This window comes from Anguilla rostrata, chromosome 12 (genome assembly GCF_018555375.3).
Source record: "Anguilla rostrata isolate EN2019 chromosome 12, ASM1855537v3, whole genome shotgun sequence".
NCBI lineage: Eukaryota > Metazoa > Chordata > Actinopteri > Anguilliformes > Anguillidae > Anguilla > Anguilla rostrata.
In genome coordinates, this window is record NC_057944.1 from 15552205 (window position 1) to 15569852 (window position 17648).

The window sequence follows — 17648 nt, forward strand, 5'->3', positions numbered from 1 at the left end:
CTGATGGAGGAAGAACACAAGCATGGTCAGGTCAGGATCTCAGACTGATTATATAGTTATGTGAATGAGAGTATACACAAGTGTGTTCGTGCGTGCGTGTGTGTATGTGCAAGTAAGTGCGGGTGTGTGTGGTGCCCCACTCACCACCCATGTCGCCCTTCTCTCCCACGGGGCCTGGGATTCCATCGAGGCCCTGGTTGCCTTTGTTGCCCTGCCGACCAGGATCTCCAGCGTTCCCTGTGACTCCTGTGCCATTGAAGGACAAACTCAGTGATCAGACTTGCAATAGAAAAAGGCCAATAATAAATCATACTGAGAGGATGAAGAATGAGCACTGTAAGCTGCAGGTAACCAAGTCAGAGATACAGTTCCTATTATCCTTCTCAAACTGTGTGACAAATACAACCTACAATTTCAATTTAAACAAAGACCTCTCTCTTCTGCAACACACAAACCGATCCTCGTCCTATAGGTGAGGATAGAAAAACTATGAATCTGGTCACTAAATATGAATCATCCTACCACATCCTTAGGGACCGGGAATAAGCAAATGAAGAACTGTAAATAAATAAAAATTGCTTATGTGAGGAGTCGACTGGCCTTTGTCTGCGTGGTATAATCATCTATACCCACTTATTCCTGGACAGGGTCACAGGGGTGCTGAAGCCTATCCCAGAGTGCATTGGGGGAGAATCAGAATCTTACCTGGAGGGCCATTGGGACCAGGAGCGCCAGGAAGTCCTGAAAGTCCATAATTCCCTTTGTCCCCTGGCGGCCCTGGGGATCCTGAAACACAGAAGCCCAGGGACTCTCTTCAGCTGGTGAGTCAGAAGTCAGTGTCTCTACTAGGGGGGTCAGGGAGGTGTCGGAGTCTCTTTTGGGGGACAGTGTCCCTACTGGGGCCCAGCATGGAGTCTTGGGCTAGAGTAGTAGGGGTACAGAGCAGTGCAATTATGGAGGCATATGAGGTAGCAGATGTGGCAGGAGGGGTAGTTGGAGGGTGGCAGTTGGGACGGGGAGTACTCTCAGAAGTACCTGGATATGCTGGGTAGCCCGGGTCTCCTTGGGGTCCTGGAGGACCACGGGAGCCCTCAGGCCCCACGTTACCCGAAATGCCTCTGTGCCCCTTGTTTCCTTTTTGACCTGGGGAGCCTGGTACACCCTACGCATGGAACACCACAGTGAGAAAGGGGGAAGAGGGGAAGAAGGATGAGAGACAGGGAAAGAGAGAAAAAATGGGTTTATGTCACTTTTATTTAAAGTTAAAGGTGAATTAAAGTAAATGAGCAATAATGTTCATAAATGTAAATGTCCAAACCAACAAATGTATTTTATAATGAATAAACAACCACATAAATAAATAAAACTGGGGGGAGGGGGTGCTCCTGACTCATAATATTTACAATTCAACTACGAGAAACTATTAAACAGACCCAACGGGCAATGGAAAGAACAGTGGGCTCTCCCCCTCTCCCATGCCCTTCTCCCACTGTTACACAATCTGTGATCCCATGAGCTGCCCTCTCTGTGGCCTCCGGCTGCCCTCTCACTGTCCCCCTCAGCGCACCTGTTAGCACCTCCGTTATCTTCTGCAATGCTCACAGCGACCTGCGGCCACCCCTAAGCACAGCTTCCTCCGGTTATTTCCAGGGGCCACCGCAGCACACTGACGCAGCTTTAGATCAGACCGGTCAGCAGACTCGCTGAACCCAGTGCCTGCGCCTGTGGCCACAGATTATGAAACGGGAATTCCTTCAGCACCCTCCCACCCGCCACAACCCCTTTAGTACAAAAAGAATTTGAACGCTTGCTGTGGTTTTATGACTGCCCTGTGTAGACAGCATTAGGCAGATAGTTTCTGCTTCCCTCAGGTTAATTAAAAAGCTGCTTCTCTGAGTAAAGCCTCTCCCACTGGCAGGGTCTCTCCAGCTCAGGTCGTAATGGTAGAGTAACCTCGGAACTGTTTTAATTTCGTTAGCGTAAATATTGGCGAAAAATTTCATCAGCAGCCTGTTTCGGTGATAGTGGCGATGATGTTAAAGTGATGAAAATACCTTCGCTAGACAACGGCAATGACAAATACATTTTGCATTTCAAATGAGGAATATAGGTATGAGTAGAGAAAATGTTCTGCAAAATGTGTGGTAGCAATAACATAATTTATTACATTAATGTATTAACGTGCTCCAATCAATTTTTTCTTCATTCTTTAATCTAATGAGTGACGGTAGTTGTATACAGAATCCACGTTATTTGAAAGAGCTGCCATTATTACTATAAAACAGGTTAACCTAATATAGTAAGCATGCATCCACAGCTGTGGAAAACACTGGTTAATGCATGCCCACTGGCTTAATTTCCCACGTGCATTAAATTATCCAGAGACGGAATGATCATTCTTTTTTGTTGACTGTTGATTAAAATGATGTACTAACTCTGTTTTGAAAGGGCAAAAACTTATGATGCCACAAGTAAAATCCCTTGTCTTCTCAGTCTAGTCACAGTACTGCCCTGAACACAGGAGGTTGGTATAGAGTCTGTATCACAGCTGTACAGTACAGACCCTATACCTACCTCCCCTGTTCAGAGCAGTACTGTGACTGAACTGAGAAAGAAAAAACCCAAATAAGGGGGGTGACGGGGCTGTTAAACGAGTTAAATAAGTTAACTCAACCCCCTCTTACATGGGGCAGGACTGGTTAATGGTTAATGCACATGGGTGAAAGTTTGTACCTTTTCTCCTTGCAGTCCTTTGGGACCAGGCCCAGGTAGGCTTGGTTGACCTTTGTCCCCTTTATGTCCATTTGAACCTGGTGTCCCACGTGACCCAGGCTCTCCAGCAGCCCCACCAACCCCCTTCTGACCTTTCAGACCTGAAGGAATTAAACATAGAGCCTTAAACACCGCAGGTTTAAAAAGGCCACTTGTTCCACAGTAATGCCTGCCAGTTCACGTGTGCATTTAGACTTGTGAGTTTCTTTGGGTAGCTACAGTGCAACTTACAATATGCAGCAAAATACTTCCTTATCTACCATGCAGATGTATTTTATGTGCGTGAATGTGTGTTTTCAGAGCAGGTATTTACACAAATGGATGTGTGTGTGTGTGCGTGAGTAGGTACGCATACATCTTCATGTGCATTTACCTATACCTACATGCAAATGGGTGGAAGCAGATGTGTGCCTCATGGAGAGAGAGAGAGAGAGAGCAAGAGAGAGAGAGAGAGACTGTGGAGGGGATAAGTGTTTATGTTTACCAAGTAAGCCATCCTTGCCCGGGAAACCAGGGCTACCAGAGAAACCCGGACCTCCAGGGTTCCCGTCAACACCTGGATCACCAGGAGGCCCTAAGAGCAGAGAGAGAAGGGCTAGCATGAAAGGCTGTAAATAGGACTGCTCAGACAAGTAAGCAGGAAGGGCAACATATGGCATTTTGGTAATCTGTCAAAAGTACAATGGTAAAGAGCTGGTGGAGGAGTAGTACAGTGGTGGCACAGACATGGTACTGGGCGGTGCAGATGGGGTAAAGGGGTGGTGATGATGGGGTACTGGGGTAGTGAGGATGGGGTACAAGGTGGTGTAGATGGGGTGGACAGGGAATGGAATCTGGATAAGGAGAGGTTGTTGGGACAGTGTGGATATAGCTGGAGATCACCTTGTGGACCAGGACTTCCTGGGGGCCCATTTTTCCCACAAGGCCCACCGGGTCCCGGGTCTCCTGGATCCCCTTTAGTGCCTGTGCGCCCCTGTAGCCCTACCAGAGAACAGAACGTCAACAGCAGTACAAACAAGAACCACAGTGGGAATATGGTCCACAAGTGCAGAAGGTATCACCTGACATGACTGCAGGAAGTCAGCTTAAACAAAATAGAGTATCTCACACACAAAAATGATCTAAAGCACACAAATATATCTGAGGAATACATGCAGCGTTGTCTTATGTTCAGTAAGGAGACAGGTCGGCCTCCTCACCCGCTGGTCCAGGATCCCCAGGGAGCCCTTTGACAACAATGTCATTAGGGGGTCCTCCAGGTCCTTGGTGTCCTTTGGCCCCCACGACTCCCTTACACCCCTTCGCACCCTTCGCTCCATCAGTGCCCATGAGCCCTATCACACAGCCAAAATTAGTGTTGTTCTCTTCATTCTTTCTCAATCAGCATCATTTTCTATTCCAAATTGTGTGTTTCCGTGTGCTAGAGTGCGTGTTTATGCCTGTTTGCAGGGACGCCACCAGAGATTTTGGACCTCATGAAAAATATCCAAAAAATCTTGTGTGCTAATAGTTGAGGGCATACCTGTCATGTTGCATTTCCTAAACCACAGCAAAAAGCCAACAACCCCAGCCCTCCTTGGTCTAATATGTTTTGGGGGCTACCTTGGCAGTCGGCCCTGGATGTCCCCTGGCCCTATCCAGGCTGCCCAAAGTCCCTTTCCGGATCACCCTGCCTGCAGTATATAGGTTAGTGTGTACAGTCACTCACTGAGGCCATCCCAGCTCATGTTGGTCCTTCAGGAGAAACATGACCCCTGTTACCCGGGTCAAGCTTGGGACATGCTGCCCCCTCATGTAATGTAAGAGCTAATATCAATACGAAAGCTGTTAGCTGCTAAAAATGATCCTTTCTTTGGTGTTTTTATGCTAAAGCAGTTTTCTTGTGCCCAGGAGTGTTACCTGAAGCTCCAGGGAAGCCATCTTGTCCTCTGAAACCCTTCAGCCCCGCAGGTCCCACTGATCCCTGTGTTCCGTTAATCCCTGGAGGGCCAAAGCCGCCTACCATGCCTTCAAAGCCCTCCCCTGGGTCACCTGGGTCCCCCGTCCTTCCTTTCCGTCCTGTTTGACCTGCAAATAGAGGAAGAGATGGAGAGGGAGAGAGAGACAGGAAGATGAAGGTATAGAGTGAGAGATGGGAGTGAACAAAGTGTACAAAGACGGGGTGACATAGCTCAGGAGGTAAGAGCGGTTGTCTGGCAGTCGGAGGGTTGCCGGTTCGATCCCCTGCCCTGGGCGTGTCAAAGTGTCCCTGAGCAAGACACCTAACCCCTAATTGCTCCCAACAAGCTGATTGGTACCTTGCATGGCAGCCTTTCACCGTTGGTGTGTGAGTGTGTATGTGAATGGGTGAATGAGAGGCATCAATTGTAAAGCGCTTTGGATAAAAGCGCTATATAAATGCAGTCCATTTACCATTTACAAAGACGGAAAGACAGGAAGATGGGGGAAAATGAGAACATGGGGAGCATAGAAGAGCAAATGGAGAGAGAGGGATAGATACTGTAGCAAATGATGTTCATTAGGATCATAGAGCCTCTACAACACAGAGCAATGTTGTAAAGGAAGGTAAAAAAAAACATTTAATGAGGTGTAAATGGACGTAGGACTGTAAGCAATGAGGAAGGCTTCTGTTAACTCACCAGTGGGGCCTCTGTAGCCTTTCTGACCTGCTGGACCCTGTGACCCCTCACATCCAGGTGAGCAGATCCCAGCAGGACCTGGCAATCCTGGCATACCAGTATAACCCGGGGGACCTGGGAACAAAAGAGTATGTGAGTGATTGTGTGTGTGTGTTTGTGTGTATGTGTGTGTGTGTCCATGTGTACACATTTGTCTGTTTGTGTTTCTCAGTGTGTACATACAGGCTTGTATGAATGAGACAGTACCTTGTTCCCCAGCGGGGCCTTCTGACCCAGGTGTTCCAGCACATCCAGGTGGACCCTGTGGCCCCATATTACCTGAAGGCCCAAGAGCACCTTCTTCCCCTGGGGACCCTTGTCTGCCTGTTGGGCCGGGGGGCCCAAAACTAATGTCACCCTGAGAATAGACGGTGCACACAAGACATTCAGCAATCTAGAAGTCTCTATGGAAGTTTCTTTTGAGTACACCTAATATAGCAGCCGGTTCTGACCTTTGGCCCTGGATTCCCAGAGGCTCCGTTTGGCCCTCTTCTTCCTGGGGGCCCCACACTGGCTTCACCTGGCTTCCCTGGCTGGCCTTTGTCACCTACAGAAAGAAATAAATGATGATGAGGACCCTTAGCTATTTCCTTGTGTTGTGATCTAGCAATATTGACAGAACACAGACAGGAATACCCTCTCACCTTTGACCCCGGGGTCTCCAGGGGGACCATGCTCATAGGAACCCATGTCACCCTTGCTGCCAAAAGTGCCAGGCAGACCTCTGAATCCTGTGGGGCCAGGATCACCTAAAAAGCCACCGCCACTGCGGATTAAAAGGAGGCTAACTTTGTCGCGCAGATGCCGTCACTCTTTCTCAGTCTGTACAGCCTATGTCTGTTTTATTTCCAGTGCATGCAAAATGAACGCTTTTTCTGCAAACAAAGTTGCGTGTATTTGGCAGTGATAGCACTGCCCTCTGTAGCCATTACCCTTTGGATACACACAGCCAATGACAGGTTCAGACCCACACAGTACAGCTCACCTGGTGGTCCGGGATTGCCTGAGACGCCCCTCTCACCCCTCGGACCCGGATCACCTGGGCTTGGCACTGTTGTGCCTTGCGACCCTTTCTCTCCTGTGAGAAGCGAAGCCTCAGTGGTCAGAGATCATGGACCATATTCACAAAACATCTCTAAAAGTAGCTCCTAGTTTGCTGATTTAGGAGAAACTCTTCAAAATAATGGGTGTGCCAGTCCTAAGTTTAGCACTCCTTTAGTCTACGAGTAATTTACAAAGCATTTTAGCACCAAGGCCAGCTCCTAAGTTTATAGGTTCAGGCCTGGTTTTTGCTCTGTTTCCTTTTTTTCCTCTGTTTTTTGCCATTTTTCGTTTTTCTTTAATATTATTTTTTTGCTACTCTAAAGCGTCTTTGTGACAGTTCTCTGTGAAAAGTGCCATACAAATAAAATTGAATTGAATAGAATTGAATTAAATCTGCAAAAAAGTTAGGGGTCGTCAAGAGGACTCCTAAGTCACAAGGACCAAATCACAAACGGGCTACTGCTGGCAGTCCGCCTTGTAATTGGGTCAATGTTTCAGAAACATTTAATAACATTGAGCTTTTAAAAAGGTATCAGTGAGGTATCCTCTTGCCAAGCATGTAGTATGTATGAGTAATTGCACTTAGCACTGCATGCTGGGATGTTATTTATGTATGGCTCAGCTACACCTGTGTAATGGTCCCTGTTTCATACATATACTACCTAATTTACCCCAATGTCTCCATTTTTGGGCACTACTTGCATGGTGTGTGCTTTTGTGGGGTGTAGTATGTTATATTTGCTTCTGTTTTAAGGTGTAATGTGCTATATTTGGTGCTTTGTAGAGTGTAGTGTGCTATTTCTGGTACTGCTGTAAGTACATGTGCTTTACACTGGTGCTATATATATATATATATGTGTGTGTGTGTGTGTGTGTGTGTCTAAATTGTACATTATATTTATGGGGTATAAGTGAACTACATTCACTCTGTTACCTGGGTCTCCAGGTCTCCCGTAAAGGCCTTGAACCCCTCTATCTCCCTTCGGTCCGGGAAACCCTTCAGGCCCCATTTCAGTGGGGCCCGGTCCCCCCAACTGCCCTTGACATCCTGGGGGCCCAGAGAGCCCAAGGGGGCCAATGTCTCCTTTCGGCCCAGGTAATCCCTGTAGAAGACACACCTTATTATTCTTGACTAATCTAACGAGAAGTCAAAACTGGAAAGGTCTGTTTTTCAGACAGAGACTGAGGGAATTGGGGCGGACACTAACCGGATTTCCCTTTGGACCCTGCCAACCCTTTGGTCCTGGGTACCCAGGGGGCCCATCCACACCACTCGATCCTGGAAATCCATGAAGGCCTGCAAATCCAATCTCCCCCTTCTGTCCAATCTCATCACTGAAGCCTTTGTCACCCTTGGGTCCTGGAAAACCTTTTCGTCCTGACTCACCATAGGGTCCCTGTAGGCAGGAAGAACAGCTATGCAGACTCAGGAAGAGAAATCACCATAGAGATACAGCCGGGTGGGTAACAGGAAGTACAGCCAGAAGGGATACCACTGCAAAAAAGTGTGATAGATAACAATAGATGGATAACCACTGACATAAAGCAGGGTGGGTCACAGTATGTACCACCAGAGGGGTTGCCATTGAAATATAGCAGGATGGATAAGAATTAGCACAGTCAGAAGGGTTTCCATTGAGGATGGATAACAGTGTATTCAGCGGGTTGGTAGCCAAAGAGATACAGCAGGAGTATTGGAAGGGCACAGCGAGACCTGTTCCCTGTTACAAGACTATTTCCATTGTATAATGGACTGATTGACAGGCAAAGTGGTACACAACTCTCTCTTAGTGTCTTACATTTTTTTATTGCGCGTGATCTGTAGCCATGCAGGTGTGCAGTCCAGTTCAAGTATCCCAGATAGCTGCAGACATATAATGTAAATGTGACTTACCGGAGGACCAACCGGACCCCTCAGACCTTTGCTTCCTTTATATCCTTCAGGCCCTGGATCTCCTGGTTCACCTGCACAGAGAGGACCTGCCATGTTCTCACTGTCTCTCACACAGATCAGATCAATGTGCACAGAGAGGACCTGCCATGTTCTCACTGTCTCTCACACAGATCAGATCAATGTGCACAGAGAGGACCTGCCATGTTCTCACTGTCTCTCACAAGATCAGATCAATGTGCACAGAGAGGACCTGCCATGTTCTCACTGTCTCTCACACAGATCAGATCAATGTGCACAGAGAGGACCTGCCATGTTCTCACTGTCTCTCACACAGATCAGATCAATGTGCACAGAGAGGACCTGCCATGTTCTCACTGTCTCTCACACAGATCAGATCAATGTGCACAGAGAGGACCTGCCATGTTCTCACTGTCTCTCACACAGATCAGATCAATGTGCACAGAGAGGACCTGCCATGTTCTCACTGTCTCTCACACAGATCAGATCAATGTGCACAGAGAGGACCTGCCATGCTCTCACTATTTTACATAGGTCAAATCATTGTATACTGTGTAACCTGCAAATACAGTCACATAACTAATATTCTTTTTCTGCGCCAGGGGAGTAAGCTCGACACAAAAGGTACCAATGTCCTGCTATGCTTCTGTCTTAAATGCTGTGCCTGTTTTAAGTGTGTAAATGAGTAACTGTAGTCAAATGACTGTTTACTGCGCACTTAAATAATATACAATAGACAGTAGACTGACAAGGGTGCTATTTTGCCCACCATGTGTACCCACAGCTTTGCAGAAAGTCCAAATCTGGGTCAGACATTTTTTTGAAATACCTCCACTTGAAAATCAAAAAAAAAAAAAAAAAAAAAAAGTAGATCCCTGAGAGTTTTAAAACAGTACAGTCACATGAAAGAAGGATTTGGGGTGGAAATAAACATTTCTTTTCCAATTGACACACATAAAGGCAATTTAACAATGCTTTGATCAGACAATATTGAGTATAGAGCTCTTTCGCTGGAATATATAGGAGTTTTCATAGGAGCCTATAGAAATTTTCATGAAGTACTGAAAGGCGAAGGGTAACAAATGTCAATGCTAGGATATACTGTATATCCATCCTTAGAATGAGACATTAAACCGAGGGCTGTCTCACTGTGGTCATTACAGTTTCCATGACGTTCATAGCAAAGAGTAAGGGGTTCCGCAATATCCTGGCTACATTCCTAACCTGGCTTTCTCAGCCTGCCACCTAATCATCCACCAGTTTATTTGGCTAAAATTGCTCTCTTCCTCTTTGCCTCAGCTGATATGTGGTGACTGTTCCGGAGCAAAATGGCTGCCATGCATCACCTACACATCGATGGTGGTTGAGGTGAGTTTTCTCCTCATCACTGTAAAGCAATTTGAGTGTGAGAAAAGTGCTATATAAATGCAAGGAATCATTCATTATTATTATAAATATGTATCCATACAATTAAGGATTGGAATACCTTATCACGGCTCAGTAGAAGCATTTCAAAACCATGATCTACAGTATTGTATGCTGTCTAGACTGGCCAAAATGATGAACCTTATTGAATGGATTGTTCTCATCAGCGAGCACTGCTACGCTCTAATGTCCTTACACACAGGTGAGATGTAGGAGAGAGAGATTACCATCACATCCAGGCATGCCGTGGACCCCTGGTGGGCCGGGCGGTCCAGGTTCGGCTTCTGTAAGCGGACAGAGTCTGCAGCAATCACCCTTCTCACCTGCAACAAAGAGCCACGTGAGCTACTCCCCAGGGTCCAAGAAGGAGGGCATGCAGAGGCCTTCTCTGGATACAGAAAGATCAGACGACACGACAGGAAGCAACACAGACAGGTGAGGGAAGGTTTAAACCAGTGAGAAGAGGTGCAGGGCTTGGAGGACGGGTGTGGACAGCTTGATCCTTTTTTACTTGCTTACTGTGTGCCTTTTCCTCTCTCCTGCCCCAATATCTTTTTTTGCCCTTGTCCTTTATGTGAGAGAAATGAACTAACCGCGACTTCCGAAATTGCCCTGCATTCCTGGGGGGCCTCCACTGCCTTTGGGGCCCCGTACTCCGGGGGGTCCTGGGCGGCCCTTTGCAACATCTGACGGTGAGAAAGAAAAGATCATGTGGAGTCGGTCTTCCCCTGACGTCACCAGTTAGCGGACAGTAGCCTGCTGTTCCCTCTCACATTCAGATCAGTCCATAAGTCTGCCCACGTGACCCTGCTTTATTTGTTGCCTTTTGAAGTGGACATCAGTATCGGGACAACACAAGGAGTTACCTGGCCTTCCAGGAGGCCCAGGATCTCCCGGGGAACCAACCGGTCCAGGAGTTCCACTCGGTCCAGGGGAGCCCCTGACATAAGGGCCCGGGTCGCCTGTGTCCCCTTTCAGGCCAGAAGAGCCAGGGTAACCGGGCGACCCCTGAAGGCCAGGGATAGGTAACCCTAGAAAAATACAGAAAAACTGGATTTTAGGTATGTGTGTGTGTGTATGTGTGTGTATTTTGTTTTCCTACAATGTGAGAGAATGATTGCACTGTTCATTTTGCGAGACAAATCGATGCAGAAGTTACCTGGTGGGCCAGTTTGTCCAGGGAAACCACTCACACCTGAAAAATAACGTGACAGCATAGTCTTAACTGAGGGGTTGAGATATGGGCCCAGACACACATTTGACTAACAGGCTGAATAAGTAATGGACAGACACAGCAGACATGTACCTGGGTAACCTTTTGGGCCCGGGGGTCCTGGAGGGCCAGGTAATCCCTGCTGCCCTTTGATGAAAACGTCCCTGTACTGCACCTGTGCATGACACGCAGCATTTCACTGAACACAGCAAGAATCCTGCCATACTAAATACACACGTATGTACAACAACTTCAGTCTGAGGAATACAAATAGAAAGAAGTTAGGTAAGAATGAATGACATAGATATCTGCATCAGTGGCATTATGCAATCACTTCCACTCACTTCCCCTGGTGGCCCAACAGGACCTCTGTCTCCTTTATCGCCCTGAAGGGACACAAACATTCCAGTTACGGGCACAGACAGACAATCAAAACTGAATCACAGATTTCTTTGGAATCAAAAAATTATGGGCACAGACAGACAAAACTGAAACACAGATTTCTTTAGAATCAAAAAGCTGTTGAACTGACCGTTGAACCCTCGATTCCTGGAGGGCCAGAGTTGCCACTTTCTCCTTTTTCCCCCTACACGTGACATAATTAAAATGAACCAATGACCTTGATCGCAGAGACTGAATGCGAGTCACAGTAATGCTGATTAATGTGGCGGTCGGCCTTTTGACTCTTTTAACTCATTCATAGCCTCCACCTGCCAAGGTCCCATTTAGCAAAAAAGCGTAAGCTTTTGATATTTTCTGGAGAGACATCAACAAAAATCATGCACAGAATTGCCATTATATACACTCCTCATCACGAAAAGACAGCTCAGTGACACAGGGTGTAAGTTATGGTAAGTATGTTGTATGTATGTTCACATGTGACTGACATTTAATAAACACTTAATTTTACCTTAATGCCACCGTACCCTGGATTACCAGTCTTCCCAGGTTTTCCCTAAAAAAAAAGTTATGATTTTAAAAGAGTTTCTAGCAAGCAGACACAGATCACTGCAAAAATGAGCTGATAAATCTATTGAGCCGACTTCGACTGACCACACATACAAAATAAAAGCACTACAAAAACAAATAAAGGAAAAGAAGGCGAGGCTGGCGCCATTTTGCAGCTCGCAGACTCATTTGGGCTGTACTCAGGACTGAGGAGGTCATGAGGTTTTGCTGAGTTTTTTCTTTCTTTTTGGCTCTGAAACCTCATTTTTTGGTACATGAACACCATTCTGTGTCTCCCAGATGGCTGTTAACCCAACCATAACTTAAACAGCGGTCCCATAATTTGCATGTCTGTCTGCTTATGGTGATTACACCCATTCCTAGTAAAGGCTGGTTCAGTGGCTTTACTGCTGGAGAGATCTACATTGTTTAGTGTAATGTACAATACTTGCTTAATTCCAGATCTTTGGGAACGTGTGAGAGTCTATGCCCACAGCAGTGAGTTGGCTCATGGGTTTCAGTCATAAGATCAATGCTACACAGACATAAAGAGAATTATCTCACCTCAGGGCCAGGCTCTCCTTGGTCGCCTTTCTCTGGGTCACGCGTGTGTCTTCCAGGACGACCCTGCAGACACAGTCAGGCCATAGAGTAACATTACATTACATTACATTACATTACAGGCATTTGGCAGACACTCTTATCCAGAGCAACGTACAACAAAGTGTATAACCATAACCAGGAACAAGTGTGTCAAAAACCCTAGAGAGAAGTACCGTTCCAAGTGCCGGGAACAACCGCATAGTTTAACCCTGAGGACCCTGAAGGAGAACCTGATTAATACTAACACAAACGAGAACAGCAACAACGCAGTCTACGCAAAAAAACAAGCAGTAGATAAGACGAGTGCATTAACTAAGTCACCGACGAAACAGCTACCTAGTTACAACCCTAAGCTTACAGGGGCAGCCAGCTCAGCTCAAGTACAGGAGCATACTTACAGGCATTCCAGCACAGCCCTTCTCTCCTGGGTCACCTGGCATCCCCTGCAATCCAACACAAAACACCTCATTATTCATGCTTGTACTTCTGCTCACTGGTATTTTACTGTGTTCACCTCTATGCATATGAGCACTGGCGTAAGTTTGGTCTGTGAGTATGTGTCCAGGCGCATTTGCAAGTATGTGTGTGCATGTAGGCTTCTGCATGTGAGTGTTTGTATGGATACTATATGCCTGTGCATGTATACTGTGTGTATGTGTGTGTGTGTGCACGTGCACGTGTGTATTTTACCTTCAGTTCATTTTGTCCAAGCAGATATAACTTTACTCCTTTTTCACCAGGTAGTCCACGATCGCCTCTGTTTCCCTAAAAGTAAATTCCACAGTTCACCCTTTTCTGTGCGGGGGCTGAGCTGTATTTTAATAAACACATCTGACATATCAGTGGCACTAAGTCATGTGACAATCCCAGTCCTTAATGAGGGTCTCATTAACGGGAGGAGCAATCACCTCCTAACTTCTCCTCCCACTGTGAAACAAGGCAAATTTCCTTAAGGACCGCTGACCCAGTGCTGGAGTAACGTCAGGGCAAACCGCATCCCAACCAGGGCCGAGAGTTATTTTTATTGTGTTATTTTTCACAGCTGATGGCTACTCCCTTGCTTTGTAATACGTTCAGTTACAGAAGGTGACAGACAGTCCAGCAGGTGAGCTGCAGGTGAATGGGGCAGGAGGTGAGTATGAGCAAACGCTTACCTTCAGACCTCGTGGCGCTGGGACACTCCTCAACCCCTCTCTACCCTACACGGCAGAGAAAAGGTCAGGCACAGCTTCACACACATAAACACATACATGCGCACTAGATTGCCAGTCGATATAAAATGTTATGATATTTCCAGACCATATGAATGAATTGGCATTTTAAGCTCTTTTTGCGCCATCAGGGTTTCATAACCTTTTATTGAATGGTTTTAAACATGAATCATCTTCTCTAATGTCCACTGGAGGCTGTTCCAGGGTCTTTGAGCTTAGACAGAGAAAGCACAGGTTCCTTTTTTTGTTAATGTGGATTTCAATACCTTTTAGGTAAAGAGACAGGAAGCGGCGAGCTGACACTTACCTTCTCACCTGGCACACCGCGTAACCCTGGGAACCCCTAAGGGGAAGAGAGGACAGTCAAAGGCGAAACAAGGACACACAGCGTCATTGATGCGATGCACCATTCAGGTACTTGAGTGCTAATAGTTCCCCCTTGTGCAGAATTTCAGCCTGGTAAACATGAGTGAGAGAGTGAGTCAGTGAGTAAAACAGTGAGTGAGAGAGTGAAAGACAAACAGACAAGCCATGGTCTGAGGTCCATGAGGTGCTTCACATGTGAAAAAAAAGGCCAAGCGATCCACTCACCGGATAACCATGGGGTCCCATGGGCCCCGGAGGGCCATGCAGGCCTGGTGTCCCGTGGGGGCCCTGAATGAGAGGGTTCAGTCAGACATGAAGAGGCTTTCTGTGTATGTGTAAGTACGCAGCTACAGAAGATGACTTGTGGTGTTATCCTTGCAAAGGGAGGGTTTACAATGCGCTGGAAAGAGGTGTGAATAATTTTGACACATATTTTTTTGTAAAAGTAAAATATTACTTGTTAAACTAAATATTTTTCTCTCAGCAACTGTATTAGTGTAAAAGGATTGAGCATACAAAAGAGCTCATTACCAGTATTGGTTAATTTCATACAGCCTTATTTGCTGATGTTTATAAAGGGAATGAATCATTTTGGAGGACACAGAAGTTCAGTGAGGGGTATAGTGGCATGGGGGTACATACAGACAGATTTACAAACCTTCACACCATTCGGCCCTGGTGGACCACGTTCTCCTTTCACATCCACATAATGTGGCATATAGCTGGTGTCCCCCTGCGGAACAATCCAGAAGTCCATAACAGTAAAGACATCACACACACACACACACACACACACACACACACACACACATATACACACACACACACACATATCACACACACAACACACACACATTTACACACACACACAATACACACACACTCACACTCACATATACACACACAACACACACACACATAAACACACACACACACACACACACACACACACACACACACAGACACACACACACACATATACACACACATACACACACATATACACAGACACATACACACACACACACACACATATACACACACACACATACAACACACACACATATACACACACATGCATACATACACACACACATATACACACACATGCATACATACACACACACATATACACACACATGCATACACACACACACACATATACACACACATGCATACACACACACACACATATACACACACATGCATGCAGACACAAATGCACTTACGTAAACAATGTAGTGGGAGTGCTTTCAAATGTTTATATTTATTTTTGCTTTTTTTAAAAAAATTAACCATACATATATATTTTTTTTAAAACCTCAACCAATTTTAGATACTCTACGAAACCATTTTATTTTGTTTCTCTCTTCTTTAAAGGGAAGGACACTTCTTGGCACAAGTACAATGGCTGTAATTGTTCTTTATGTACTTCACCATGAAGGTGAATTCCCTGACATGCACATCCATACACAAGTTCATACACATGACCAGACATGACACACAAACAAAGAAGCACATCCTGGGTTGCAATCAAACACAAGACAATGATGAAGAATGTCTGGTAGGAAACAGAGGCCAAACTATACCTTGGGTCCAGTTTCTCCATTTAAACCCTGAAAAAGAAATCAAGTATTGGTCTGGGCATTTTATGTGGAACCTCTCACATAGTCAAATGATGAAGGACCTCACACAAACAGTCACATCAGGACAGGTCTCTCAGACACTTTCACATGATGTAGGATCTTTCACAATCACATGACCAGCTGTAACTGATGAAGAATTACAGCTAAATAACATGGTGAAATAACTTATTTACAGAAGAAACCACATACTGTAAGTATTACTTACTGGCAGTCCAACTGGTCCAGGCACTCCAGGGAACCCAGGAGATCCGCTGTCACCCTAGAGATATGGAAAGAGGTGTTATATGACAATGCTTGCATTGAAGTGGTTTTTTTAATAATAGAATTGCAAGTGCTTGAGTGAGGTGTAAGTACATGTGAGTACATGAATGTTAGTGTGTGAATGTACATGTGTGTATGTGTGTGTGTGTGGTGCATGCATTAGAAATAACAGCCAATATAGATATACTTTTGTCCCGTTGCATCCTGGGATTCCAGGGAGCCCCATAGGTCCTGCATTTCCAGGGGAGCCCTAAAAATAGTATTCACACACAGGGGAAGAGAGAAGAGCAGGTGAGTGAGCTTTTAGTGCTAATACGATAAATACCAGCCAAATTAAAGGAAAAAATTTCATGATGAAAAACTTTATTTCAGCTTTATTTACAGACGCTAATATAAACACACCCAGAAGGTAATATGTGTAAAGCCCTGCTTTATCACCCTGCTGGAAAAAACAGCTTGTGCTGGTAGTTAGTAACCAGTATTACCAGCTAGAGCAAGGTATGTGAAACGAGATAGCTGGTAATTGGTAGCTGGTGGCTAGCTAGAGCTAGGTTTGTGAAACAGCTGGCAGCTGGATAAGCTGTTAGCTGTTAGTTGGTAGCTGGTAACCAACTAGAGTAGGAAGCTGGTAATCAGCTAGAGCTGGGTTTGTGACAACAGCTGGCAGCAGGTGACCAGCTGAAGCTAAGTGGAACCGCTGGCATCAAGGTCAAGTACATTCAGGAAACACATCAGTCAAGACAACAACTGTTCACCTATTTATTTGGAAAATTTATTGTCAAGGTTTGAAATTCCAGAGCTAACTAGCAGTTTTTCTTCAGACAAGCCTACTGGCACATAACTCAAAAATGCACAGAACTCTAAATATGGGGAAATATGCCATTCAAGATGTGATTAATTTCAATTTACAGAAGATGGCACGTCTTAAAGTTATAAATATTATTCCTGGAAAGAACTAATACGATAAGTACATGTACATCAGCATTCAAGCTCTTCGTAACTTGTCTTTAATTCTTTGGGATTTATTCTGGCTAAACACGTGATGGGAATTGTACTACAATCCCAAATCAGAAGATCAGTTCTGCTGAGCCCAACAGAACCGCTAAACTGTTTGATTCAAAGCTGAAAATGATTCAAGCTATTTTTGGCACAAATTTCTACAACAATGAACGAAAGTAACATGTGCATTACGAAATGCATTTCCATCCTACAGCAGGCAGGAGAGAAACCAGCAGTGTACTGCAGGCAGAGGACTCAAGATCACAGCAGTGCAATAACACAGCACAAGCTTGATGTCCAGAGCACAGGGATCTATCTGCTCTTGTGAAAAGGGAACCACATTGATACAGAATCCTGAACTGACTGGATAATATGCAGAGAGAAAGAGCAGTTAAAGAAACTCACTGGCAGCCCTGGTGCTCCAAAGAATCCTGGACTCCCATCACGCCCCTGTTAAAATCACCAGAGAGAAATTATGCAGTGCACTGAACACACACACACACACACATATACACACCTCCATAATCCATTAATACAACACACACCTACAGGTCTACACACAAATCAATG

At 45.5% G+C, this 17648-nt stretch overlaps 1 protein-coding gene across 1 annotated transcript in view; it reads right to left on the minus strand.

The window, feature by feature from the left end:
- col4a3 (collagen, type IV, alpha 3) overlaps positions 1-17648 on the minus strand; it is a 38204-nt gene that overhangs the window by 6639 nt on the left and 13917 nt on the right. Inside the window, exons 5-40 of the mRNA XM_064303305.1 lie at positions 17484-17528; positions 16267-16329; positions 16024-16077; positions 15762-15788; positions 14831-14905; positions 14398-14460; positions 14114-14149; positions 13750-13794; positions 13286-13360; positions 12994-13038; positions 12557-12619; positions 11955-11999; positions 11577-11630; positions 11389-11430; positions 11138-11219; positions 10991-11026; positions 10698-10862; positions 10425-10517; positions 10059-10154; positions 8389-8459; positions 7703-7891; positions 7429-7597; positions 6436-6528; positions 6095-6199; positions 5903-5997; positions 5658-5808; positions 5412-5525; positions 4672-4839; positions 4375-4445; positions 3972-4143; positions 3655-3753; positions 3257-3346; positions 2734-2873; positions 1036-1162; positions 706-786; positions 145-246 (exon numbers count right to left, since the gene is read on the minus strand). Of these exons, the coding sequence (XP_064159375.1) occupies positions 145-246; positions 706-786; positions 1036-1162; positions 2734-2873; positions 3257-3346; positions 3655-3753; positions 3972-4143; positions 4375-4445; positions 4672-4839; positions 5412-5525; positions 5658-5808; positions 5903-5997; positions 6095-6199; positions 6436-6528; positions 7429-7597; positions 7703-7891; positions 8389-8459; positions 10059-10154; positions 10425-10517; positions 10698-10862; positions 10991-11026; positions 11138-11219; positions 11389-11430; positions 11577-11630; positions 11955-11999; positions 12557-12619; positions 12994-13038; positions 13286-13360; positions 13750-13794; positions 14114-14149; positions 14398-14460; positions 14831-14905; positions 15762-15788; positions 16024-16077; positions 16267-16329; positions 17484-17528 (3241 nt within the window). The remainder of the gene's footprint in view (positions 1-144; positions 247-705; positions 787-1035; positions 1163-2733; positions 2874-3256; positions 3347-3654; positions 3754-3971; positions 4144-4374; positions 4446-4671; positions 4840-5411; positions 5526-5657; positions 5809-5902; positions 5998-6094; positions 6200-6435; positions 6529-7428; positions 7598-7702; positions 7892-8388; positions 8460-10058; positions 10155-10424; positions 10518-10697; positions 10863-10990; positions 11027-11137; positions 11220-11388; positions 11431-11576; positions 11631-11954; positions 12000-12556; positions 12620-12993; positions 13039-13285; positions 13361-13749; positions 13795-14113; positions 14150-14397; positions 14461-14830; positions 14906-15761; positions 15789-16023; positions 16078-16266; positions 16330-17483; positions 17529-17648) is intronic.